Source organism: Clupea harengus, chromosome 1 (assembly GCF_900700415.2).
Source record: "Clupea harengus chromosome 1, Ch_v2.0.2, whole genome shotgun sequence".
Classification (NCBI taxonomy): Eukaryota; Metazoa; Chordata; class Actinopteri; order Clupeiformes; family Clupeidae; genus Clupea; species Clupea harengus.
In genome coordinates, this window is record NC_045152.1 from 9,405,445 (window position 1) to 9,432,089 (window position 26,645).

At 45.6% G+C, this 26,645-nt stretch overlaps 1 protein-coding gene across 4 annotated transcripts in view; it reads left to right on the top strand.

The window, feature by feature from the left end:
- The window catches only part of atp6v0a1a (ATPase H+ transporting V0 subunit a1a), a 25,438-nt gene extending 1,019 nt beyond the window's left edge, over nt 1-24,419 (top strand). Inside the window, exons 2-22 of one of the 4 annotated variants that reach the window (XM_031566807.1) lie at nt 1,188-1,371; nt 1,775-1,853; nt 1,994-2,091; nt 2,195-2,356; nt 3,383-3,465; nt 4,422-4,548; nt 6,839-6,921; nt 7,270-7,363; nt 11,230-11,442; nt 13,578-13,728; nt 14,395-14,534; nt 14,813-14,985; nt 15,373-15,463; nt 15,566-15,684; nt 16,175-16,391; nt 16,643-16,750; nt 17,281-17,388; nt 19,968-19,985; nt 20,819-20,936; nt 21,191-21,362; nt 22,655-24,419. In XM_031566807.1, coding sequence (XP_031422667.1) covers nt 1,255-1,371; nt 1,775-1,853; nt 1,994-2,091; nt 2,195-2,356; nt 3,383-3,465; nt 4,422-4,548; nt 6,839-6,921; nt 7,270-7,363; nt 11,230-11,442; nt 13,578-13,728; nt 14,395-14,534; nt 14,813-14,985; nt 15,373-15,463; nt 15,566-15,684; nt 16,175-16,391; nt 16,643-16,750; nt 17,281-17,388; nt 19,968-19,985; nt 20,819-20,936; nt 21,191-21,362; nt 22,655-22,748 — 2,565 coding nt within the window. In that variant the 5' untranslated portion in view covers nt 1,188-1,254 and the 3' untranslated portion in view covers nt 22,749-24,419. The remainder of the gene's footprint in view (nt 1-1,187; nt 1,372-1,774; nt 1,854-1,993; nt 2,092-2,194; nt 2,357-3,382; nt 3,466-4,421; nt 4,549-6,838; nt 6,922-7,269; nt 7,364-11,229; nt 11,443-13,577; nt 13,729-14,394; nt 14,535-14,812; nt 14,986-15,372; nt 15,464-15,565; nt 15,685-16,174; nt 16,392-16,642; nt 16,751-17,280; nt 17,389-19,967; nt 19,986-20,818; nt 20,937-21,190; nt 21,363-22,654) is intronic. The other 3 variants (XM_031566824.1, XM_031566818.1, XM_012816870.2) reach the window with 3 other exon arrangements.
- Nucleotides 24,420-26,645: the final 2,226 nt, after the last annotated feature.

Sequence of the window (26,645 nt, forward strand, 5' to 3'; positions counted from 1 at the left end):
ATTAAATAATGTAATTTCTACTTCAATGGCAAAGCCTTCTGTTGTGTTTATTGTTGGCGGACACTCAAAGACGTGGTATGTTTGCAGCATGGTTGAAGGCTATAGCCGGACTTTTTCCTCATTTCTCACAATTGACTTGTGGAATTCCACTTGTTAAGATTACAGACTGGGATTCCCTCTGACTGTAGCCTTTGCCTTGAACAACACATCACATGGCTCAGCTTAATCCATAATCCCCTACCCACTGTAAAACCTCTCTTCCTCTCCTTTCAATCGGCTGAAGACATCTCTTCTGTTATTAGCCTCATCAGTGCTGTTCTGTTTTCATTGAGATCCTCATTCACAGCCTCAGGGAAACTTTAACACCCATAAACTCTGGTTTCCTGCGGAGACTGAAGTGGAGCATTGGCCCCTTTAAAGAAGGAGGTCTAGAAGAGTGCTTTCTGACACATCTCATGTTTCAAACCTTCACTTCTTTGTTGATGAAGAATTTCATGGGCAGGCACATTCAATATTGCTTAGCCTTGAATGCTCCATTGTATATTTCCCATACAGCTGATAGAGCAGGCTCCACTCTCTTAGCTGTCGCCATCACATGTTCAGGCAGGGAAAGCAAAGACACACTGAAGAGTCTATGGAATCTCTGCTAGTCTACTTTGGATACTCATGGATGTTGCCGTAGCAATTCATTGTTTGAATGTGATTTTCACTGTGTCAGCAAATGCGACACAACCGCTTGCATACTTTCGCACGTCTGTGTAAATTGACTATGTAGACAGTGGCATGCTTCGGCACAAGGCTGAAATGAGAGGTTCAGTGGTATTCAAGGAGGGGGGAATGGAGCTCTGCTGAGGTTGCTCTCTCAGCTGACTAGTGCATGTGAAAAGGTCATCGGCCCGACTTAAGTAGCCTGGTTCAGAGTGATGGAGACTGGGATTCGAAGGGCTTGGGCTTCCAGTTCCAGTTCCAACACAAATGGGATGTCAGCATGCTAGCATATTTCTAAAAATAGTTTTTGTTTTTAATGGTTTATTATTTTTGAGTACTTGAATTGGAAAACCGAGGTATCTCAAGTGCATGCACAGAATTATTCTCTCAAAAATAGAAAATGTACTCTGGCATACAATATGCTGTGTCTTTGTATATTTGATGTGCTTTGAGTAATCTTGTGTCTCTTATCCCACCAGCCTCTGCCAGTAGAGAGTTGGTTGTTGAGGGTTTTTCAGGGCGGAATACCCAGAGTGCCGTGCAGCCATGGGGGAGCTGTTCCGCAGCGAGGAGATGACGCTGGCCCAGCTCTTCCTCCAGTCAGAGTCGGCCTACTGCTGCGTCAGTGAGCTGGGCGAGATCGGCATGGTGCAGTTCAGAGACGTGAGTAGGAGCCGGCCATCCAACCCCTCTTCCTCTCTCTCTCTCTCTCTCTCTCTCTCTCTCACGCTCACGCTCACGCTCACGCTCACGCTCACTCTCTCTCACGCTCACTCTCTCTCTCTCTCTCTCTCTCTCACGCTCTCTCTCTCACGCTCTCTCTCTCTCTGACACGCTCACTCTCTCAAACACACACACACACAAACACACGTCGTCTAATTTGGAAAATAATACCTAAGCCATGACTGAATTGAGAAACATGAATCATTTCTTGAGTCAAAGGTGGGTACATGGTAGAGGCAATGGCATTGTGTGTACTACATTGAAAAAGTATGAGGATAGCATAGGGTTTGTTGCTCAGGCAACCTGGGATGCTGACCGCCTTCTGCTTGTATGTTTCTTCTAGCTGAACCCAGACGTGAACGTGTTCCAGAGAAAGTTTGTGAACGAGGTGCGTCGCTGTGAGGAGATGGACCGCAAACTGAGTGAGTGAGAATGCATCCTACAAAATGCTTCCTCCAAAATGGCCCACTTCCTCTTTTTCCTTCTCCCTCACTTTAGTTCACGTTTACCCACAAACAAACAAACAAACAAACAAACTTTTCCTTTTCCTGTTTTGTGTCAGGGTTTGTGGAAAAGGAAATAAAGAGAGCCAACATCCCCATTGTTGACACTGGAGAAAACCCAGAAGTTCCTTTCCCCAGAGATATGATTGACCTGGAGGTAAAGGCCGTCCAGCTTCCTCAAATCAACACATTGTGAACAGAGCCTCCGTTTGATAACCATCCTTCTCTAATGACCTTTTGCCCTCTTTTGCATCTGTCAGGCCACCTTTGAGAAGCTGGAGAATGAGCTGAAGGAAATCAACACAAACCAGGAGGCCCTGAAGAAGAATTTTCTGGAGCTGACAGAGCTCAAGCACATCTTGAGACGCACCCAGCAGTTCTTCGATGAGGTCAGGACTGGCTGTGGAAGTGGAAGTGGAAGAGTATGTGTTGTTGACTGAGATTTTTGCATGCCTATTTGTCCGAGTACAGATAACACGTCATTTACTGTATTACAGTCTGAGGGATATCCAGAGAACAATGGGAGGATGCGCTGTCTTTCTTTCCTACATATCTTAATGCCAGGCACACATACACACACACACACACACTCCCTCACTGCCCCCACTTCCTTTGGACCTGCCTTTTCCGGCTTTACCCTTTTCCAGTTCTACAGGTTTCCATCACTCTGCTTGGTTATGCAGCTGTTTATAAATAGTAGACTGCTCTTTGTGTGTCCTTTATTATCCCCAGACAATCCCCATAGGGCCTGTTTTTACCATGGCCGCCCAGCCTCCACTCACTCGTGTCCTCACGGTTGAACTTGAAGGTGTTATGGCACCTTTTACAAGTGCTCATGAGGTTGAATGAGGGTAGATCATTCTAGAAAATCACTTTTTGCCCTCGGGCAATCATTGACCGCTTCAGATGCCACATGGGTGGATTTTCTACCCTCACAGTGTCACACCAGACACTGTCCTGTTAAATATTTATTTCCATGGCATTCTATTGTCCTTCAACACCCCCATACCAATCAGCTCTGTCATTCCACACACACATTTATACATAAATACGAATAAACAAACACACATTTACAAATAAATATGTACATGCTCACACGCACACGCACACATATGCATGGATTGTTCAGCGATACATGTTCATAACAAAGATGTTAGCCATGGGACCTAACCTTCCCCAGTGGGCTGAGGGGTGCAGGTAAGGAGCCATACGTTTTATTCCCCATGATGACCTTCCCAATCATGATTCCCCAAGGTCTCAAGGTCCACGCTAGTGTGTGCACACTGACCCAGTGCAGATGCCAATGGGATGACTCAGACTTACCGTCTAAGCAATCAACTCCATGATTGAGTTCTCTTAGAGTGTCCTCATTAGGCCGGAGGGGTGAGGGAGCAGGTATGTCCATAAGGATCAATCCCAGTTCTGATGGTCTTCTCTTCCTTTCTCAGATGGAGGACCCGGCACTGATGGAGGAGTCCTCTACCCTGCTGGACCCCAGTGAGGTGGGCCGGGGTGCGCCGCTAAGGCTGGGGTAAGTTCACCCTGAAAAGGCTAGAAGTTTATGGCACAATAAGCTGCAGCAAATATATTCAGGCATTAGTTTAGTCAAAAAACAGTGGACTGAAAATATATTCACTGTACATGAACCAGAACTCAATTTAAAAGTTCCAGTTTGCACAAGTGAAATACAAAGGTCTAAATTGTTTTCCTCCCACATGTCAATGGTACATCCTGTCGGTCAGCATTTAGTTGATACAGGGAGCCTGATTAGCATTTTGACAGTCAGCTGTTCTGGGAGTCAGGAGCTGACAGTCTGTCAACTCAGAGTTAAAGTTTAATGTGTGCTGAATCAGTTCTGTGGAATAACCCTCCCTCAGCCCAGAGAAGTTGCACCAAATATTGAAACTCAAGAAGTTTAAAAATGTAGTAGGAATCTAGGGGTGGAACTCTGGGCTGGGGCAGGGTTCCGTGGTGTCATGGAGCTCATGTTGACTTGCTGGTGGTGCTTTTTATAGAAAAAAAAAATCCCCTCCAGACTAACGAAATAATGTGCCAATATGTCAAGTGTGTCCTTTGTCCATATGGGTCAGTTTCGTGTAGTTTCTGTTTTCTTTGTTTTGTTTGCTTACTCCCAGAGGCAAGTAAAGAAACAGGAAAAGGGCTATTCCATGATGGAGGAGATGTGTACACATACTGAGCATGCTTTGCTAATGTTGTTTGTCACGCACTGTTCTCATCAAGGAGTGCTTTCACATGGCAGGATTACTGGGTTTTTCTGGTCATATTTTCCAGCTTTTTATTTAGCAGAGTAATCTGGCTAGCTCAGAAATCCTGCTTCGTTGAATGCCCCTCAGATTAAGTTTTACATAGCAAAAACGACACAGTTGACAGTAGAAGTGGTCTTCGTAAGAGTTGTCAGGAAATGTAATATGAGTGTCCTGTCAAAATGAAGGACATACAAATACTTGACTGTTGCTTTTTCCGAAGGTTTGTTGCCGGGGTGATCGGCAGAGAGAGAATCCCCACTTTCGAGAGGATGCTGTGGCGTGTTTGCCGTGGCAATGTCTTCCTTAAGCAGGCCGACATTGAGGACCCCCTTGAGGATCCAACCACAGTGAGTTGTCTGACCAACTGCCCGACCTAAAAGGGAAGACACTCCGATATAGTGACAGCTCTTTAAGTTAATGACTGCCTATTGCTACCCTTCAGGGGGAGTAGAGTTACTACAGTAAAGCCATTGTAAGGCCCTGTGTGTCCAGGAGAGTATTAAGCTTGGGTTATACTTATGTCGCCGACACTTTTGAAATGGACGCCGACAGAAAAAATAAAGTGTTGCTCAGGCTGTTGTGTTTATACTTCAGGCGAACAGTCGCCACCTACGTCATAAATGGAGTGGCGCCAACGGCATTTTTCTGCCATTACATAGTTGACTTTGAAAATCAACGGCACGTGCCGTCTATCTAGCTAATCACATTAGCGTGATTAAAGAGTGTCTAATAGTATATATGCGCTTTAACAGGCAAACTCATGGTGGTGATTATAATCATGGTAGGTATTTTTTGTGGAGGAAGCAATCTATAATAAAAGTATATGCTTATCTAACATACACAGCCCGCTGTTCCGAAATTTTGAGCACAGCAACATGAATCACTGTAGCCCACATGCACATCCCAGTTAATTGATTACACAATTATAAACCTATAAATGCACAACCAATTTCACACCGATGAACTTTAATGAAGAATATTATTATACACACATGGCATTTGCATCGCGATGATTAAAAAAAGTTTTATGATTGCCAACTTTCAGAGCAAAAAACTTGCATCATTCTAAATAGCCTAGGTTAATAATAATAATAATAGGCCTACGTGAAACAAGTCAAACAAAGTTGTGGACCAAGAACTGAACTGCTGCCCAGTATTCCGGCAGCGTGCCGAACCCTTGATTGTAATTGCGTTTGAGACGCGCAATTCTCCTCTCCAGGCGCCTCCACTTTCTCATGTGGAGGACGCAGCTTAAGCGCAGAGACAGGTGTTTGCCCGTCTCCTAATAAAGTTGGTGAAACAAATGCAACATTCGCTGATTAGCCTACCTCTTGTTACCAGCAGGACACACACAACACTATCCAAAATGGCATTGCATTGAATAAATCAGGCCTATGTTGTGCATTGCGCATGCATGCCTTGTCAGTGCTTAACAAGATCTGCGTTATGTCCTGCGACAATCTGCCGGTCATTTCCTTCGCACGAGTGGTACCCTATATTCAAAACCAGAGTAGGCTAAGTTAACAAATATTGCCTAGGAAAAGGTATATGCATTAAGGCCCGGGGAGCGTCTTCGCGTCTGCGCAAACTAAATGCTGAGTGTGTTTTGTGTTACTTACAATATTTCTAAATTATGCTGGAGCCTGCACTTCCAGGATCCCTGTTGAGGACTATGTGTAAAACATGAACATTCCTCTCACGGACTGCAGCAAACACGCCAGTGAGCGGGCCTCTTGCATTCTTCACCTTGCACACGCACTTTTTGCCACCCCACCACAAACATGAATCCGGCACCACTGGTTGGAACAAAGGCATTTCGGAACAGAGGGTTTAATTTTGTCAAGATATTTCGGACAACTTTTTGGAATATTGAGCTTTCGGAACACTGGGCAGTCCCCCAGTCAGACTGACGTTTTGCCTGGTCATAGCTCATCATTGCCTGCGAGCTAATGACCACTACAACAGGGACATAGCAATAATGTTTCCTGCACAACTCCTATCCTTCAAACTGCCGAGCCATTATTCAACAGGTTGTTATAGCTACTTTCGGAGTCAGGTCGCCGCCGAGCACCTGTTTTATTGTGTATGTGTTTTTCAGATGTGGGTAAAGCTGCTGTGTGTGCTGCTGTACCAAATAATGCCTTTCATCAGTGTTTTAAGAATGTTTTTAACACTGTGACCGTCTGTTTACGTTACCGCGAGTCAAAGCACTATCCATGTTTCTGATCGCTTTCTGGTTGACCTGTCTACTTTCCCAATACAATGGGCGAAGTAACTAATTCGACCGTAAAATCCAACACATTGTTGACATATATTCGCCAATTGTGTGTGTGCGCGCCTCATGACTAGTAACTAGTTTGCACTATAGGGCCCATCATATCTACCTTACGCCACTGACAACGGCCCGTCATAATAGCCTGCACCAGGCTGTGTTGTAATTACGTTACGCCACTGTGACGACATCAGCGCCAGTAGAAATTTCTCCATGTAGCCGACACTTCCAAGCGACGGTTAAAAGTGTCGACCATGACGTCATTTCTGTCGGCGACCATTTCAAAAGTGTCGGCGACATAAGTATAAATTGGGCTTTAGTGCTCCTCTCATCATTTGGCTTTTTCTTTTTCTTCATTTCCTCAGGGCGATCAGGTGCACAAGTCGGTCTTCATCATCTTCTTCCAGGGTGACCAACTGAAGAACAGAGTGAAGAAGATCTGTGAGGGGTGAGAGCGCTTCCCTACCTCAAGGCTAGAAATCCATCCCAAAATATGTGTTTTAGTTTTTTCCTGTTATAGTTGCCATGTCAACTGAGTTAAGACGGCGCTTTATCGGTCGTAATAAACGCTTCTCAGGTTGTCATTGAGACCAGCAGGGCTGTTAGCAGGTGGTGTGTTTCAACAACATTATCAAGGTCATGAGGTCGCATACTGTAGTGCGCCTGTACTTACTGTGCTGGATAACACTAAGGCCACAAACACGTCTCCTCAAAAGATTACAGAACTTCAGTGTTAGCAATGCGTCATACATGAGGTCCAAAACAAAAGTTGCTCAGTGTCCGTATTCTCCCACAGGTTCAGAGCGTCGTTGTACCCTTGTCCCGAGACCCCCCAGGAGAGGAAGGAGATGGCTGGCGGGGTCCACACCCGCATCGATGACCTGCAGATGGTAAGGCCCTGTGCCCTCCAGCACTCTGTTGCCACTGCGCTGACCACACACTGCCAGGGTCTGAGCTGACCTGAGTTTACTGTTCAGTGTCACTTTTTAGTCTTCATGGTTTCTAATTAGTTTCATTCATTGGTTTGGTTTGACAACTGCAGCATTGAATTGAAGTTCACATCACAACATAGTAATGTGTATGTATAATTTGTTTCTACAGTATGTATAGTCATGTTAGTGTTAATATAGAGGTGCTTGATGGCACCTGGAATTACACTCTCCAATCTTAAGCTCATAATTCCACTCATACACATGCTTTGTGTGTGTGTGTGTGTGTGTGTGTGTGTGTGTGTGTGTGTGTGTGTTTGTTATCTTTTGTTCTAATCTAATGACAATGTTTGTCCAACTATTTGTGGTACATGCCTGTGTGAGTGTGTGTGTGTGTATTTCTGTGTACGCACGTGTTCTTGTGTACTTTGTGCATTTGTTGTCCGTTGTCCCAATGTGTACTCAGCTGGCAGACCCTGTGACAGTGTAGATGGGTTAGCTACAGCGAGTCGTAGTCTTTAGGGATGCAACGGTAGTAGAGACAGAACCCAGGCCTAGTCTGTCATGCTGCCATTTTTTTATAGAAAGAATAGAGGCAAAATAAATAGTTTATTGTTTAAAGGGTGATTTTTAAATTAAAAAAAATAAAAATGTTGTAATTACTTAATTTTGTTATTAAATATAAAGTTACCAGTACCGTGGCCCAAAAACCATGATTCATACCGAACCGTGGGCCCACTGTACCATTGCATCCCTGTGACGGAGTGCTGTCTGTACAGATGAGTATGCGCTCAGACTGCCATACCATACCTGCCTCTCTGCTACTGTGCTGTAGAGCTTCAGGCATCAGACCTTTGTGTCTGCCTCTGCCTCAGATGAGCGCAGCTAGGATGTGGTCAGGTCAGAAGGGAGGCAGGTTGTTGATGCAATGCAGTTTTTAGGGTACTTGCTCAGTATATTTTAATTTGTGCTCTTTGGAAATATTTTTCTCCGCTATGTTCAGGTACATTATTATACATTAGTAAGTTGTGGTGGTGTTCTTGCAAGCGGTTTATATGGTAAAGTAACAGAAACATTCATTCATTCATTCATTCATTCATTCATTATTATTATTAGCATTATTATTATTGTAGATTATGATTAATGTATCTATAAAACTGTGCTGTATTAATCTAGCGCTTTAAACGTCAGTCCTTCTTTTCTGATGACTTAACGATGGCAGTTAATCACCAAGCAGTGGCAGTTAGGGTGTGGCACAGGGGGGGATAGGCGGTCAGTTGGTACTGGTGCCAGACTGCCGTGGCATTTGTCACTCAATAGCCAGGCACGGATAAATGAATGAACACAAATATAAAGGTCAGTAGGAGGGGTAGGAATGCATTGTTTAGGGTCAGCCTATTAGAGGGAGTGGCGCCCAGCAACAGGGTTTGATTGGCATCGTTGGCTTCCAATGGCGATGGGACTGTGAGCTATTACAGAAGGATCCGTCCATTCCTCACCTTATTAGGGTAGGAAAATGAGAACTTTCACGTGCACACACACACACACACACACACACACACACACACACACGGTCTCACTCCCATAATCTTCATCATAGACAGTGCTGCTGGCTCTCCCTGTCCTCTGCACAAACACGCACTTGCGCGCACGCACACACCATAGACCCCACATCTAACAGACACTGTCCAGTGCTGACACTCAAATACACACACAGCCCATTGCTGGAGTGGCCTTTTCTGGGTGTCTGTCCAACACAGACATGCATGTACACTAAACACTCACACACACACCCACCCACCCTCAACCACCCACCCACGGGCACACACACCCACGCACACCCACGCACAGGCTGATTTCAAGGCGTGTAAATAGCTATGGATTAGCCTTTCCTTAGAGAGAGTGAGCGAGAGTAGGAGAGGAAGAATAGGGGAGGAGTGCGACAGACAGACAGACAGACAGACAGCAGGGAAGTAAGATGATACACCCTCATGCATCAGACCGGCTGGGAATATTCACATGGTGTTTGTGTTTGGCGGTCGCTACGAGGCGAGAAGTGTGAAGGGGGAGGGGTGCGTTTGTGCGTGTGTGTGTGTGTGTGCGTGTGTGTGCGTGTGTGTGTGTGTGTGTGTGTGTGTGCGCATGCTTGTGCGTGTGTGTGTGTGTGTGTGTGTGTGTGTGTGTGCGCATGCTTGTGCGTGTGTGTGCATGCTTGGGTGTGTGTGTGTGTGTGTGCTTGGATGTGTGTGTGTGTGTGCATGCTTGGGTGTGTGTGTGTGTGCATGCTTGGGTGTGTGTGTGCGTGCTTGTGTGTGTGAGAGCTCAGTACACAAGCACGGGGTGGGGGGTGCAGCTGGGTGTGAAGAGAGAAACAGACCGAGTGAGTTTGAGGTACCCCTGTCGTGGGACTACTTAGCCAACTGTAAGAGACACTCATCAGTGAGTCACCGCACAAGTGTTCTAGAATGTTTCCCGTAAGGGAGATGGAGAGAGAAGCAAACAGGGAGAAAAAAAAAACAGTGTGTGTGAGAGGGAGAGGGATGAGAGAGTGGGTGGTGTTTTTGAGAGCTAAAAGAGAGAGATGGAGAAATGGCACAGGAACACCCCCACCCCCTCGGGGGTCGGATGGAAGCAACCGATGCCTGGCTTGCCTTTTGAGGGCGTGCTGCTCGGCCTGTTTGTGTGAGCGCAAATGTGTTTCCAGCGTGGGCGAGGGTGTTTGGGGCATTCAGCCTGGCACCAGCTCCATTTGCCAATCCCGTAGGCGCAGCTGGTATTGAGTGTGAGTCACACTGGCTAATACCTCTCCATGCCCGCACACGCACACACACACACACACACACACACACACACACACACACACACACACACACACAAAACCTGAGGACAGATTATCAAACATGGACCTCTGCAGGACAACTCCTACGCTTGTTCCCCACAGAAGCTCACCATAGCAACACTAATGCTCTTTACAGGCAGAGACAGAGGAGAGCAGGGATCCACATGTGTGCTCATCTAACAAGGGATGCACCGATACCGATAACCGCATCGGCCAACACTGTGCTCATATACTTCTACTCATAAACAATTCTCTGATACCACGCAGCGATACCACTGTTTTGTTTAGAAAGCTTTATGTTTATTTTTGGTTCGAAATAGCCTCCTGTTAAACATTTATTTTTATATTAATATTAATATCTTCACATTTTCTGCATTTTGATTTGGTAATTGTTATTTTTGTGGTAAAGATACTGCCTTAGTAAGTACTCGTATCGATACCCGGAATGTAATTACTCGCACTTGTACTTGGTCTGAAAAAAAAAAAAAGTATTGGTGCATCCCCTAATCTAACCCACTGCATCGGTAGAATGAGAGCCAGCAGTCAGCACATCTGAGCTAACTTGACTGTAAAAAGCTGTGAGTTGTCTGCACAGCTTTACATGTAAAGGAGTGGGCAGTGAGCACATCACACCCAACTCAACAACACCGATAACATGGGTGTAGATAATTACAGCAAAATGTACTCATGTTATTTTGGCAGTCACTGATCTGTTAGAAATCACCATTCTGCTGTTTTTTTTTTTTTATTCCAGTGTGCAATATTCCGATGAAGGTTTGAGAAATCCACAGGCAAAATCTGATAATGCTGGCTGTTAATAACAGATACCCATGTTAATAACAGTTGGAAACAATTTCTCCCAACTTGTGTTTTCTCCTCTTTAATAACGGGCTCATCATCTTTGGGCAAAGCAACAGAATTTAGGCTGCGGCAGCCATTTTTACATCGAAAATGTAAATGTTCCCTCTGTTTGTGTGTGTGTGTTCAGGTACTGAACCAGACAGAGGACCACAGACAGAGGGTGCTGCAGGCGGCAGCTAAGACGGTGCGCGTGTGGTTCATCAAGGTGCGCAAGATGAAGGCCATCTACCACACACTCAACCTCTGCAACATCGACGTCACCCAGAAGTGCCTCATCGCCGAGATCTGGTGTCCAGTGTCCGACCTCGATTCCATCCAGTTTGCCCTGCGAAGAGGAACGGTGAGCATTTCACCTTGTGTCCCACACACACACACACACACACACACACACACACACACACACACACACACACACACACACACACACATATACACACACACACACATATATATACAGGGAAAAAGGTCATTTTCACAGTAGACACATTTGCATGCACACAGAAATAAACACAACACAGTTCTGTCTTGATTAACATTTAAAGTGACTCATGTGAGATTGTGTTTATACCGACACGTCAAATGGAGCCTTGCTGACTAATAGTGTGTAGATGGAGGATAGCATGGACTTATAAGGCCCAGAGGCATCCTCAACTATGCCCAGGGTGGGTGCCGTGGCCAATAGACAGGGGTGGGGACAGACCCCAGTGGTCCACTGAATCATGCATCGTGTGTGTTCAGGCATTCTTAAAGTGTTTGACTGAGAGCCATATAATCCCATAGCCCACTCAACTAACACCCCCCCCCAACACACACACACACACACACCCTCAGAGATATACACACACACACACACACACACAGATACACACACACACACAGATACACACACGCTGATTGGTATGATATGGCAGTTTATAGGCCAGGGAGAAATTCTCATTCACATCGGTTGACTCACTCAGACCTAAAATAAACCCAGGACCCCACACCAGCCGCAGGGCCCCCTGTTACACCGGTGACATCTCCACCATGGGTCGGCATGCCACATCTCTGGGGATAATGCACACAGCAGCATTGAATGACTACAATGCTGGCAGAACATGGACGTGTGTGTGTGTGTGTGTGTGTGTGTGTGTGTGTGTGTGTGTGTGTGTGTGTGTGTGTGTGTCCACAAGTGTGCGCTCGCGTGTGTAACCAGTTGTATAATTATCTAGTTGAATCAAGTTAAAGGGTCTGTAATTAAGGTTGCCGTAGCTTTGAGAGGGAATTTTTTTAACAGTCCGAGCCCCTCCCTTTGATAAAAATGTGAAGGAAACGAGGACAGAATGCAACGAAGATGGAGGGACCAAGGACTGACATGCATGAGAAATGAGATGTGCTTACAGACATGAGTCACGTATTAAGCACGACTATGCAGAAAGGATACTGGCACGGATTTTAAACTTATGAACTCTTTTTTGGAATGTTCCACTTAATATTTTAACTGAAACCATGGTCACAGAAACGGCAGATACTGGGCGTTCCACTTTATAGCTAGTGTGAGCCACTAGAGACAAGCTCCTGAAGTTGTTTTATGGTCTTGTCAGTCTGAAGACCCTTTGTAGTGGCCTATAAGGGAAAACAAAGGACGAGCCACTTGAGACGTATCTATGTGTATAATACAGCCTTACCTCATAGTCTGGCATATTCACATAGTTTTGAATTCAACTTTCAAGGCTATATGGGTGTTTCCAGAATTTTATTTTTGTTCTTAGAGATGGATTCTTGTAGTGCATCGTAGTTTTTCTTTTGTATGACTATGACTGTTAACCTTTTAGAGGGGGTCTGTTGAGTGGAGTTGATTCGAGTGATGGCCTCAAGAGACAGCGCTGTGGATGTATAGAGTGGCATTAGTGGAGATTAAAGCTCCATGTTGGGGTGGCCTCTGCTGCCGCTGCTGCTTCAGAAGTGCCACATGCCAGCAGGGCTTACTGCTGTCACGCAGAGCACTCCGTGGGCCCATTTAGCCCTAAGCTATTTATATATCTAGCTCACACACACACATACAAACTTACACTTGTGCATGCATATGCCATATTCTCCCAAGACATGTCATGACCTTTTTGGTCTGGACAATGAACATATTTGATAAGCATGATAATAAAACCCCTGTAATCCCCATTGATGTTACAAACCAAACCAAATGTGCTGATCAGTCAAAAACGGAAGTCAAGAGGAATCCAAAAGGCCGAAGACCTCAGTCACACTTGGTTCTCCACACCACAAACCTCTCAGTTTCCCAGGATCATTTTGTGTACGTCATGCCGTCTGTCTGCAAACAACATGCACACTTCCAAACGAAGACGACCGGAGTAGTTCCCTCAATGTGTCCATATGTTAAAGCCATTACATTTCCTTATAGTCAGATGTAATGTAGACGCATAGAGAGCTGAACTCCCCCTGACCTGGCCTGCCTTGTTCTCCCACCCTCCTCCGCAGGAGAAGAGCGGCTCCACTGTGCCCTCGATCCTCAACAGGATGCAGACCAAGCAGACGCCGCCCACCTTCAACAAGACCAACAAGTTCACCTCGGGCTTCCAGAACATCGTGGACGCCTACGGAATCGGCACGTACCGCGAGATCAACCCAGGTACGCCCACAGTCGCCCTTTACCCTCGCCACTCCAACCCCCCCCCTCACTCACCCACCCACCCACTCAAATCATCCATGATGACGGTAGGGAGAACTGACTGAGTGCCCGTAGACACACTGGTACCAGTGACCCATCCTCTTGTGTCAATCTGAAACATGCCAGGCAGCTGGGTGTGTTCAGACTCTTGATGTGAATCACTTCCTCCTCACTCATCCATTCTGCAGTGTCTGCAGTCCTCTGACGCTGTCACTTCCAGTGAAAACCTTGCCAAAGCACTGCTAGTCATCCTGGGATTAAATCTTGCAGACTTGACAGATAGCCTCAAAACATAGATTGGTGGTGGTGATGATGACAATGCATATCCCTTCCTGTTAATGAGCACCACCTAAGTCTCATCCACCCTAAACCAAATGCTGAAAATGTCCTTGCCTGACACGTCTTAGTACATATAATCTATATATATAATATAGTATATACGTTTATGACCATTACATGCTCTACTATTAAGCTTTTAAGCCAAGTTCTCTGGCTAATATGCCAAACCTGTTTTGTCAGAGCAGAGGTATCTCTGAATGTCCTTCATGCATGTCCAATGAAAGCCATATATATGTATGCCTCGTATCTGTATTCATTTGTGGTGGTTCTGTGGTCACATCTCCTCAGCCCCATACACCATCATCACCTTCCCCTTCCTGTTTGCCGTCATGTTTGGTGACCTGGGCCACGGGGCGCTCATGACCTGTGCTGCCCTCTACCTGGTCCTGAGGGAGAGCCGCCTCCTCACCCAGAAAAACGACAACGAGGTACCAGACCCCCCCCCCCCCCCCCCGCATCCTCATTCATCTCCTCACACCTTCATCAGTCACAAACTCACACACTCTCTGATCTGGGCCTGGGGCCCTTTTTTCTCATTTAGAGTGACTGCTCAAACTACTTTGTGAGGAACCTAAAAGAAAAATATTTGTTTTTGTCTTTTTGTCTCTCAATTGCTTTGATTCTCTCTCTTCCTTCATCCCTCTCCCCCATCTCTGTCCATCCTTCTCCCCACCCCCCCCCCCCTCTCCCTTCTCCCTCCTGCTAGATGTTTAACATGATATTTGCTGGCCGCTACATCATCCTGCTGATGGGCGCCTTCTCCATCTACACGGGGCTCATCTACAACGACTGCTTCTCGAAGTCCCTCAACATCTTCGGCTCCAGTTGGAGCGTGCGGCCCATGTTCCAGGAGAGCATCCGCGGAGGAGGCAACTGGACGTGAGTCAGCCCGACCCGACCCGACCCTCCCCGCCCTGCCCCACCCCACATCGCATCCACCACCACTCGGCTCAGAAATCCCTGTGGATGACCGATAACGTACAATCAAAAGGGCCAAAGTCGTTGCCATGGCTTCAAGTGGTTCATGGAAGAATGAATTTGATGTACTTGGGAGGGCTAGAACAGGGCAACAACAAGCAACTTTGGTCATTGTGGTGTTCCATTGATTATTAAGCATCTTATCATTTGTTAGCAATGTATACAATAGTTATAATGTGAGAGTAGCGGGGTGTCGACTGCTGTATGAGAGTAATCCTGTAGGGTCCATTTCAGTCTGTTTGAAATCTCCCTTTCTTCTGTTTTTGCCTCATTGTCTTTGTCCTGTAGATTCGAGACCTTGGAGGGGAACCGTGTCCTTCAGCTGGATCCGGCCGTCAGAGGTGTATTTGGGGGACCATACCCCATCGGCATCGACCCGGTGAGACCCCTGACGCACGCTCACCTCATCTTTACCGTATACATACAGTCACAGTCCCACAATGCCATGTTGCTCTCCTTTGACCCCTGTTGTCCTCTTCAGATCTGGAACATGGCCACCAACAAGCTCACTTTCCTGAACTCCTTCAAGATGAAGATGTCTGTCTGCCTGGGCGTCATTCACATGCTGTTTGGAGTCTCCCTCAGCCTGTTCAACCACCTGTAAGTGCTGCGTTCTCTGAAATGACTCATGACTGATTACGGATGATTTGGGTCCCAAGCCAACATTAGTAGTGAGATAAGACATCAACACAATCCCTCAAATCTCTCTGTTTACCTTTCTCTTCACCATTGGTCTTCCAATTCTTTTTCCATTCTCTCTCATTCTCCTCTTAATTTCTTTTCTCTCCTGTTTTCTGTCTGTCTGTCTGTCTGTCTGTCTGTCTGTCTGTCTCTGTCTGTCTGTCTGTCTGTCTGTCTGTCTTGCTCACTACCTCACAATCCCTCAAATATCTCTGTTTACCTTTCTCTTCACCATTGGTCTTCCAATTCTTTTTCCATTCTCTCTCATTCTCCTCTTAATTTCTTTTCTCTCCTGTTTTCTGTCTGTCTGTCTGTCTGTCTGTCTGTCTGTCTGTCTGTCTGTCTGTCTGTCTGTCTGTCTGTCTTACTACCTCACCTTCCCTCCCTCTCTGTTCCCTTTTGTTTGTAGCTACTTCAAGAAGCCTCTGAACATCTACCTGGGCTTCATCCCTGAGATCGTCTTCATGAGCAGCCTCTTTGGCTACCTGGCGTTGCTCGTCTTCTACAAGTGGCTGGCCTACGACGCCAAGACCTCCAGAGATGCCCCCAGCCTCCTCATCGCCTTCATCAACATGTTCCTGTTCAACTACAACGACCCAACCAATCAACCCCTCTACAGAGGACAGGTAACACACACACACACACACACACACACACACACACACACACACACACTAAGTAGATATGTACATATCATGCTCTCACTTTTTTCTATCGATTTATTGATCACACATCTTGTGCTTTTTGTTATGCATAGAAATATTTACTGAGTTGCATTTCCTATGAATTGACTGATGATTTCACCATGTTGATCTTTTTGTAAGACATTCAGAGTTCTAATTCAGCTGCCCCCCCCCCCCCCTCCTTGTCCCTGTAGATGATCATCCAGTCTTTGTTGGTGGTCATTGCCATGGCCTGCATTCCCTGCATGCTGATAGTGAAAACCCTGGTGTTACGCAGACAGCACCTCTGGAGGCAGAATCTGGTAAAGTCCACACACACACACACACACACACACACACACACACACACACGCACACACACACACGCACACGCACACGCACACGCACACGCACACGCGCAGAGAGACACCCATGCAGGCACATTTATACATTCTTTATAACCCAGCGCCTGCTATATGCACATATCACCCCTTGTGCACAATTACACACTTGGCTGCCCTATTCAGACAAACACACGCACACATACACACATTCTTTATTAAACCACACATGCACATGCACACTCACTGTCAGACCTACCTGCCCATACACATCATCCCACTTTTGCACACACACATAGTGTATACAGACACACATATACAGTACATGCACCCACACACGCAGGCCGTATTACCCATATATATATATATATATATATATATATATATATATATAAAGGCTACAATTCGACTCCGTTGGACGAGACATCTATATATATATCTATGGTATTACCCCCCACGTGTTGTCTGTCTCTGACCTCTGACCTCTACCCCCTGGTTGACCCGCCACACAGGGCACACAGAACTTCGGGGGGATCCGGGTGGGCAACGGGCCGACGGAGGACGAGGCTGAGATCATCCAGCACGACCAGCTGTCGCAGCATTCCGAGGAGGAGCCAGAGGTGAGAACGGCCGCCACCTGCCGATATGTTGACTCACCTTTGACCCCTGACTCTTGACCTTACTGACAGTTTAGTCAGTGCAGCAGTCCCCATGAGCGACATTGGCCCTTACAGGTCTTGGCTGCTAAATGGAATTTGAACTATATTAAACAAAGATATTTAGCATCTAACTGGGCTGATTAGACACCTTCATATGTCTGGGTCCGGGGTCATCAGTGGTGAAGATCTATTCTTTGAGCTCCCCACTAACATTGTTATGAATCTATGAATAACATTTATATCAATAATAGCCTGAATATTCACCCAAGCACGCATTGCATTGGCACATTTAGGAAAGTCGCTCAGAGATGGTCAGACAACCCATAGGCTGTGAAAGTTACTGACTGACCTAGTCACACACACACACACACACACACACACACACACACACACACACACTTAGTCACAGACAGACAGACAGACAGACAGACAGACACACATATACACACACACACACGCACACACGAGAGACAAAATACGACAGTCTGTAATATAACACTGTGGGGTGGAATACCCATGAATAATACAGTCTGAAATCCAAGCCTGCCCGAGCTACTTTAGAACACACTCCGTGTACCATGCTAGTAGCAGAGCTCAGTCCCAGTGTGTGTTTGTGTGTGTGTGTGTGTGTGTGTGTGTGTTCTTCCCACCACTGCCTTTCTGATGAAGGTATAAAATAACAGCATGGGTCCCTCCTCATCTGGCTTTTAAACCAGCCCCTAGCTGATGTTAGCGCTCCATGCTGAGGACAACCAGGAAGTAAACATGAGATGGACTGCTGGTTTAACGGCCTCTTGAAGGGCCTGTGTGTTGTTTTATATGACCGCTCGCAAAGCGCTTTCGAACAATGACCATCATTGTGAACCATTTGATAGACCTGAAACACCTCCCATTGGCTGTACAGACCAGTCTTTCCTGAACATACATGAATTCTGAAATGGACGGCTCCCAGCACAGAGGTTCTTCTGGCGCTTTGGAGCAGTGTGATGTGCCTCTCTGAGGCTGCTCCAGTTACAGCCGCCGCAAGAGAGAGCACACACACGCTCTCCTGTGTCGGCTGCCTCGAAAAACGGCGTGTGTCTGTGCGTGCGTGTGTGTGTGCTTTCTCAGTGTCTGGCCATGCTGGAGCAGGCTCTTGACATGACGACTCATTGGATCTGATGGGGAGAATTTGCCCTCCCTCCTTCTGCCTGTCTCTGTTGATCTTGTGACGCAATGTCCCATTCACCGTCAAGATGAATGGCGCTCAACTTGTAAAATGTACCAGCTCCCATCTTGAATGTGCTGGGCTTTTTAGACCAAGAAGCTCTCTTTAAAACTCAACTGTTCTTCCCGGTTCCAGTGTGAGAGTTCTCGGCCCTAGTCCCTGACTTGAAATTTAATTGCCACACCTTTTGAGCCCATACTTAGCGACCTTTGTCATTATCTCTGTAGTAACATAGGGACCCCCCCCCCCACCTTATTCACGTTATTAAAAATAGCCATGTAACTAATGCATAGACAAGCAGGCTTGCTCATCAATGAGTGTCCTTATGGAGGGAAAGGCCTAATGTTCACATGAGACTAGCAGTGAATGACTTACTGTAAATGAGCGCATATCCAGGGAACACATACAGGCCCATGACTCACTGGATATCGGTGCCTCATTCTGACACCACCCCGATCTGGGTCACCCCTCACCTTCAGGGCCAGAAGTGTCCTACATGACACCACAGTCCTTGGCAACACCCAGCGCAACACAAAACAGCCATGGTGCCCCTGTTGAATTTGACAAAAATCAAAACGCGCTCTGATTAGCAAAAAAAAACTAAAAACATATAAGCCCAATTGACCAGTGTAACCACTGGAAGTCCAATTGAATTGTTTGTCAATATTTATGAACTCCTAGAACTCTGAGCTGTGAGTTCTCGGCCCTAGTCCCTGACTTGAAACTTTAATTGCCACACCTTTTGAGCCCATACTTAGCGACCTTTGTCATTATCTCTGTAGTAACATAGGGAACTCCCCCCCCCTCCTTATTCACGTTATTAAAAATAGCCATGTAGCTAATACACAAACAAGCAGGCTTGCTCATCATTGAGTGTCCTTACGGAGGGAAAGGCCTAATGTTCACATGAGACTAGCAGTGAATGACTTACGGTAAGTTAGCGCATATCCAGGGAACACATAAGGGCCCATGACTCACTGGATATCGGTGCCACATTCTGGGTCACCCCTTGCCTTCAGGGCCAGAAGCGTCCTACCCGACACCACAGTCCAGTGCAAAACAAAACGGCCATCTTGCCCCTGTTGAATTTGCCAAGAATCAAAATGTGCTCTGATTAGCACAAAAAAAAACATAAAAGCCCAATTGACCAGTGAAGAAGTAACCACTGGAAGTCCAATTGAATTGTTTGTCATTTATTTATGAACTCCTAGAACTCTGCCCTTCCCACCACACTTTGTCATTGTTTTTCTTACCACTAACATCACTGTCATCGCTTTGTGAGTGCTGCCACTAACGGAACCTTAACCCTGTGTGTGTTCTAATTGTTTTCAAGCATTCCGAGGAGGAAGTGGTAAGAGAGGAGCGCCATGTGTTTGTGTGTGTGTGTGTGTGTGTGTGTTTGTGTTTGTGTGTGCATGTGTGTGTCTGCTTGTGTGATTTGTATCTGTGAGCAACTTGAGCTACTTCAGTTTTACTTTCTGGCTTTGCTGTCCTCTTTGTATTGTGTGTGTGTTTGTGTGTGTTCGTCTGTTTGTGTTTGTGTTTGTGTGTTCGTGTGTGTGTTGGTGGCTCTTGTGGTGGTATTGGGCCTAGGGCTTGTAGTACCCTTGATTTGGGTCTGAAGGCAGTATTTCCCCACACAACTCCCAATTGTTGCCTGATCTGTTTAAGGTCAAAAGCCACAAATCTCTAATAATGATGGTCAGTTTGACTCTGGGGTGGAATGATGGGTCAATGTGGGAGTAATGATCTGTGATCTAGTTACTGATTGGTCAATGTGGGAGTAATGATCTGTGATCTAGTTACTGATTGGTCAATGTGGGAGTAATGATCTGTGATCTAGTTACTGATTGGTCAATGTGGGAGTAATGATCTGTGATCTAGTTACTGATCGGTCAATGTGGGAGTAATGATCTGTGATCTAGTTACCCAGGGGGTCTTGATTGAAATAACTGGACCATTCTGATAACGGGTACCTGAATGATTAGAACTGTGCTAGATCAACTGGTGATGGGTCCAAGATTAAACACACTTGAATTGGGCATGTCTTTAACACAGAGCCTCTTTCTTTCTTTCTTTCTTTCTTTCCTTCCTTTCTTTCTTTCCTTTCTTTCTTTTTTCTTCCTTTTTTTCCCCTTATGTTCTTTGTCTCTCTTTGTTTCTTGACTCTATCCCTGTCTGTAGTTTAACTTTGGAGATGTGGCAGTGCATCAGGCCATCCACACCATAGAGTACTGCCTGGGCTGCATCTCCAACACAGCGTCCTACCTGAGGCTCTGGGCTCTCAGTCTGGCCCATGCACGTGAGTATCAGTCACTCACACTCACACACTCTCTCTCACACACTCTCTCTCACACACACACACACACACACACACACACACACACGAACGCACGCACACACACACGCACACACGCTCATACGCTCACACACACACACACACTCATACATACACACATACCACACACACACACACTGACACAGGCACCAGAGTTCAGAATTTCAGAAGTGTCAAATACCAGTATTTCAAACAATCCCTGTCTCCTTCCCCTGCAGAGCTGTCTGAGGTCCTGTGGGGTATGGTGATGAAAATCGGCCTGTCCTCTCGGAGCTTTGCCGGCTTCCTTCTCCTGACCATCATCTTTGCCGCCTTCGCCACACTGACCGTTTGTATCCTGCTCATTATGGAGGGCCTGTCGGCATTCTTACATGCACTGAGGTTGCACTGGTAAGGACATGGCTGCAGTGTGCGCACACACACACACACACACACACACACACACACACATTCTTTCCCTGCACATACACTGTAGTCAGCCTGAAAACTTCAAGGCCAAATAAAAAGTTGAGTTTTTTTGCCGTTTTCCCTGTACATGTGCTGACTGCAATTATATCACTTTCCAGAATTGAATGGGATTGACCATTGATATTGATATTGAAGTTTGAACATGCCTTGTAGGACAGCTCTCTCACTCCCCCTGTTGGTCACATAAGGAAGTAGAGCATCATGCTGGTAGAGCAGTCCGGCAGTCTTAAAGTGAAAGTCAACATTTTGTGTTGTCACAATGTATTTGGTTCCGGTTTAACGCTGTTGATTTCCTCAGCAGTGCAGAGCAGTTTCCATAGAAGCGTTGCACCGGGGAAAATATGCTAGCGTTGCGTTTTGTGCATGTGTGTGTGGTCATGGTATTTGTGCTATGGAGTGTGCCTAGAGCCTGTGTGTGGATGTGAACCTGCGTTTGTGGCTTCTGTAAATGGGTGTACATTGAATGCTGGTAATTTAACTTTGGGCTGTGTGTGTGTGAAACTGTACAGTGTTGAAACCTGTGTGTGGTTTAAAGAGCACATCTCAGTGTGTGTGTGTGTGTGTGTATGTGTGTATGTGCTCACTTTACTCTGTCAGCACTTCCTCAGAGAAATGCTGTTCCGGCACAAGTGGCACACAAGTGTCATGTTTTACATAGCCTCCATTTGTACATTAGAATGCAAGTACATGCTGGTATTGAAGAATGTTCTGCGTGTGCGTGTCTTTGGAAGATAATTTGACACACACACACACACACACACACACACACACACACACACACACACACACACACACACAGTTCATCTGGCCACAGGTGACTAGCTGTGGCTGAAAGAGCCTTGGACTGGGGCACTAAGGGCCTGTGCTGGAGCAGTCAGCCTGGAGCCATGCCACTGGCTTTGCTTTCTTCAGACAGCCAGAAGAATGCCAGTCATCTCTGCTTCCTCAGTTGAAAGGTCACCGGGCCGCTTGTTTGTGGCTAGCCGTTATAAATAGAGAGGGCTCAGTTTCAGGCCTGGGGGGTGGGGGAGCTCGTTGGGGGGCTCTGCGCAAGGGGGTGGGTATGAGTGATTTAAAGCAGGGTTTAGCATAGCTGTTCAACACTAGAACAAAAGGGTTTGTAGATCTAGTGTTTGCATGTTTTGATCAAGTGTTTCAAATGTTCAGAATTCATGTAAATAAGTAAATTATTTCCCGTTCCTGTCTCTCTGTAGGGTGGAATTTCAAAACAAGTTCTACAATGGCCAGGGCTTCAAGTTTCTGCCCTTCACATTCGACAGCATCCTGGAGGGGAAGTTCGAGGACTAACGGAAACCACAACTGTGACCTCTCCCTCTCTCCAAAAACAGCCAATCAGATGTTATATAGTAGGGGTATATGGAATATAGGAGATTCCTGGAGTAAAATGGTTTGTGATTGGCAGATGCACCAGTGTTCAGAAAGCTGAATTTTAAGCTTGATCAGTTCATTCAAACAAAATCAACATGCATTAAAAAAAAAAAATTATAATATTAATAATAACAACCGTTGATTATGATTTGTTATAGCTTGATGGCTAATTGGTTATCATAGATATCCATTTCCTATAGCAACAAGTTCTGTGAGGTCTAACTGCTAGCTATTCCTGTTCCTGTCTTTTGAGTCCTCTTTTGTTGGTCATTTGTTGTGTTTTTAATCAAATAAGTTATTGGTGTCCTGTTTTTGGCATAGTGTCCACTCTGTGTCTGTGATATTGCATAGTGTCTACCCTGTTTATGTAAACGAGAACCTTTTATGTTTTGTGTGTATGTTTTGTTTACGTCTGTGTGTGTATGTGTGTATGTACACAGACAGATTGCACTTCTGATAATTTCTCAAGTCAGGTATCTGTGTCTAGTTTGAGTGATAGACGCCGGCGATGGCCACCTTTTTCTCTGTAGCAGGACTTAGTGATTCTCATGTCAGTAATATGTTGAGAAATAGAAACAAAATGGCGGCGACTGAGCCATCAGAGCTCAGCTTCATCTGTTTGCCTTGAATCTCCCTACCAGGTTGAGCAAAGTTCAGCTTCCTGTCAGGCCTTTGGGATTAGTCTTGTCTCAAAGGCAGAGCAGCTGGCTGCGAGGTGCCCACCAGATTTGGATATGCCCACCCACCCCCCACCCCCCATCTGTCACACAGGCAGTCACAGACCAGCCCATCCACACTTTTCTCACAAGACAGGGAAAAAAATCACTCCTATTTGAACACACACATACACATCTGTACGCCTTGCCCCACTGTGAAGGTTTCAAAGGGATTCTGAAATGTGTGTATGTACTGTCAGCACTTGGCTTGAGGAATTTTTCTTTTCTTTTGTTTTTTGGGCCCCCTCAAGGCCTCTGTACCATGATGGCGAATAAACCTCAGATGCACAGTCTATGCACCTCTGTGCTCTCCCAACTGAAGCTACAGCAGCTCTGCAAATGGCCATACGTATCTAGATGCAGCAAGTCCAACACGCTAGTCTTGAGAGATTAACCCTGGATAATGATGGATGTAGCTGGTGTTTATGCTGGAATAAGATTGTTCGTGTTTTGTCGGGTCTTAAAAGTTTATGTTGATTTGTGTGCTGTTTTATGTTTTTTTTTTCTGTTTTTAGTCTTTCAGTCAGTTTTTTCTTTTCAAATAATAATGTGGTCAGAAAGAAAACAAACGCACATGTCTCAATCACAGAGCATTAAGTTGTGACTATCTCAGACACCGTGGGGAACATTTTAGAGTAGAGCTTCTTTATGTCTTGCTGTCTAAACCCATATGTGTTCATTGTGTATGTTTACAACAAGACCTATCTGGCTCTTTCTTGGGTAGGGGTGGGCAGTACACTATGAAAATGTGTAGTCTTAAAGGGGTTCATTTGAGAGCTGTGAACGGGACAAAAGGTCTAGTTGTCTGCCAGCGTGGCTGTTGTAGGAGTCTGTTATGTGTGCTGTTGTCAATAAACAGGAAAAAAGATGTGTACATGGGTGTTGGTTTGTCCTGGATAGAGACTCAAAACAGAAAATCTCCCGTCCTGTATTTGACCCTCTTGACTTCGGTCTCATTCTTCCACATCCCTCCACAGGCTGGTTTTGTGAATATTCCTTTCAGTCAGTAGATGGCAGCAGAGAGTGTAAACCCGCTGATTGTTGTGGTGTGTGGATGTGCAACGGCATTCCACATGGTGGCGACGTGCCACATTCCGTAAGCACAGATTCACCAGCCTACACGGCTTGACATCGCAGCGCTGGTGGACTCTCCTCGTGCTTATGTGGGCCTATGTGTGTTTCACTTGATTTAGATCACAGCGCCTAATTTGAGTACATCGAGGTTGTTTCAGACCATTTATAAAGTAAGTGCCTCTCAAATGCAAATTCCACATATTTCTTGATTATATTATTTCTTTGGTCTAGCATACCATGAAAAGTTGTGATTGGGAAATACTCAAACTTGCTTTGCAAAGGTGAACCACTTAGGAAAGGGTGGAGGGCCACCTCTGAAATCCCACTAGATGGTCTACTTTACATACTCATACTTACTGTGACACTCACCGCAACTCAGCAAGGCCTTCCCCATCGTAATCTCCGCATCTAATTTTCTTCCTAAGTGATTCGAGGCATAGGAACAACTGTAAGACATTTCACATAGATCAGTTACAGTCTGATGTATTTTTACAGGGTCCCAGATAATCTGACACCCTTCCGAAACCTGCGTTACATCGTTTGTCATGGACCCGCAACATGACAGCTTAATTTTAGCAATTACCTGTGCGGTTTTTGACACGATGGCGTTAACCGCTATTGCCGTTGCCAAAACAAACGAACCTTTCCACAGACGTAGCAGAACGGTTACCACATTGACACGCAGGCGGCCATTTCCCCTGTCTTAAATAAGCTACTTACCTCCATACAATGGAGAGACATGATCAGTACTTTATTATGGCTGTAAATTATGTCATGATAGTGTTAAGTGTAGCCCAGGGTTATTTTTTCCCCCTCAGTGCAAAAGCATATTCCCTGTCATGCAGACCCCTAAGAAAATAACAGTAGAGGATGTTTTAAGTCTTTCATTCACATCTCGAAGTGACCTGGTTTTGTCCATGGAATGAGCGAGGGTGGGGGAAAAGAGTGGGTTGCAGTTGAGAAGTGACCCTTAAATGATACTTTCACACACAGACACAGTGTATGACTGTCCAGACACACACACACAAATGCACGCACACACACAATGATGTTCTTAAACACACAAAGGTTAATTTGGTTTTACCTACACTTAGAGGATATAGCTCTGTCCTTATGTCTACACAGTTTTGCCTTAAGTTCCACATAAATAACAAGAAGACCAGTGGTGGAATGTAACGAAGTATTTTTACTTCGTTACTTTACTCAAGTAAATTTTTACGTATCTGTACTTTACTTAAGTAAAAATAATAGTGCATACTTTTTACTTTTACTCCATTACATTTTTCAGCTATTATCTATACTTTTACTCCGCTACATTTCTACAATATGTGCTGTTTCTCGTTACATTTTATGAACATAGTTTCGCCAAAATGTTGCCTACACAAAACTATGGATTGCGTTGCTGTTTTGGAAGTTTAAACCAATCAGGTGGCTCTATCAACTCCAATGATATCAGAGTGCGCGTTTGGCAGCAGCACTAGCGGTAGCTTTGCCTGTTATAGTTGAACATTCTAGCCTGGATGCCAGACGAATTTAGCCACGCCCACAACATTTTTGGTCGGGAAGTTCGGTCTGGTGTCGCTCCGTTGGGGAGAAATTATCTCCTCACAAAAATCTGTGAGGAGATAGATAGACCAATCAAATTGTCAGGGCGGGCTTTATACGATGATGGACAGATGATCAACCCTAACGTAATCAACCACGTCACCAAAGAGCTTTTGGGGTGAATTCGTTTTCAACAAACATGGCTGCCGTTGGAGAGCTGAAATGTGGAAATTCGAGTCTGTTTTAGAAGACATTGACAGCACATTCATTTTGAAAGAGGAACAGAGAAACGCGATCAAGGCATTTGTCGATCGAAAAGATGTTTTTGCCGTCCTTCCTACGGGATCCGGTAAAAGTTTAATGTATCAGCTGGCCCCATGGTCTACATTATGGTCATACTACGTTGCTCTGATTGGTTCTAGATATATCCAATTGAGCGAAGAGGCATTTTTTTTCCTGGTTCGGTTGAAACACGCCCCAT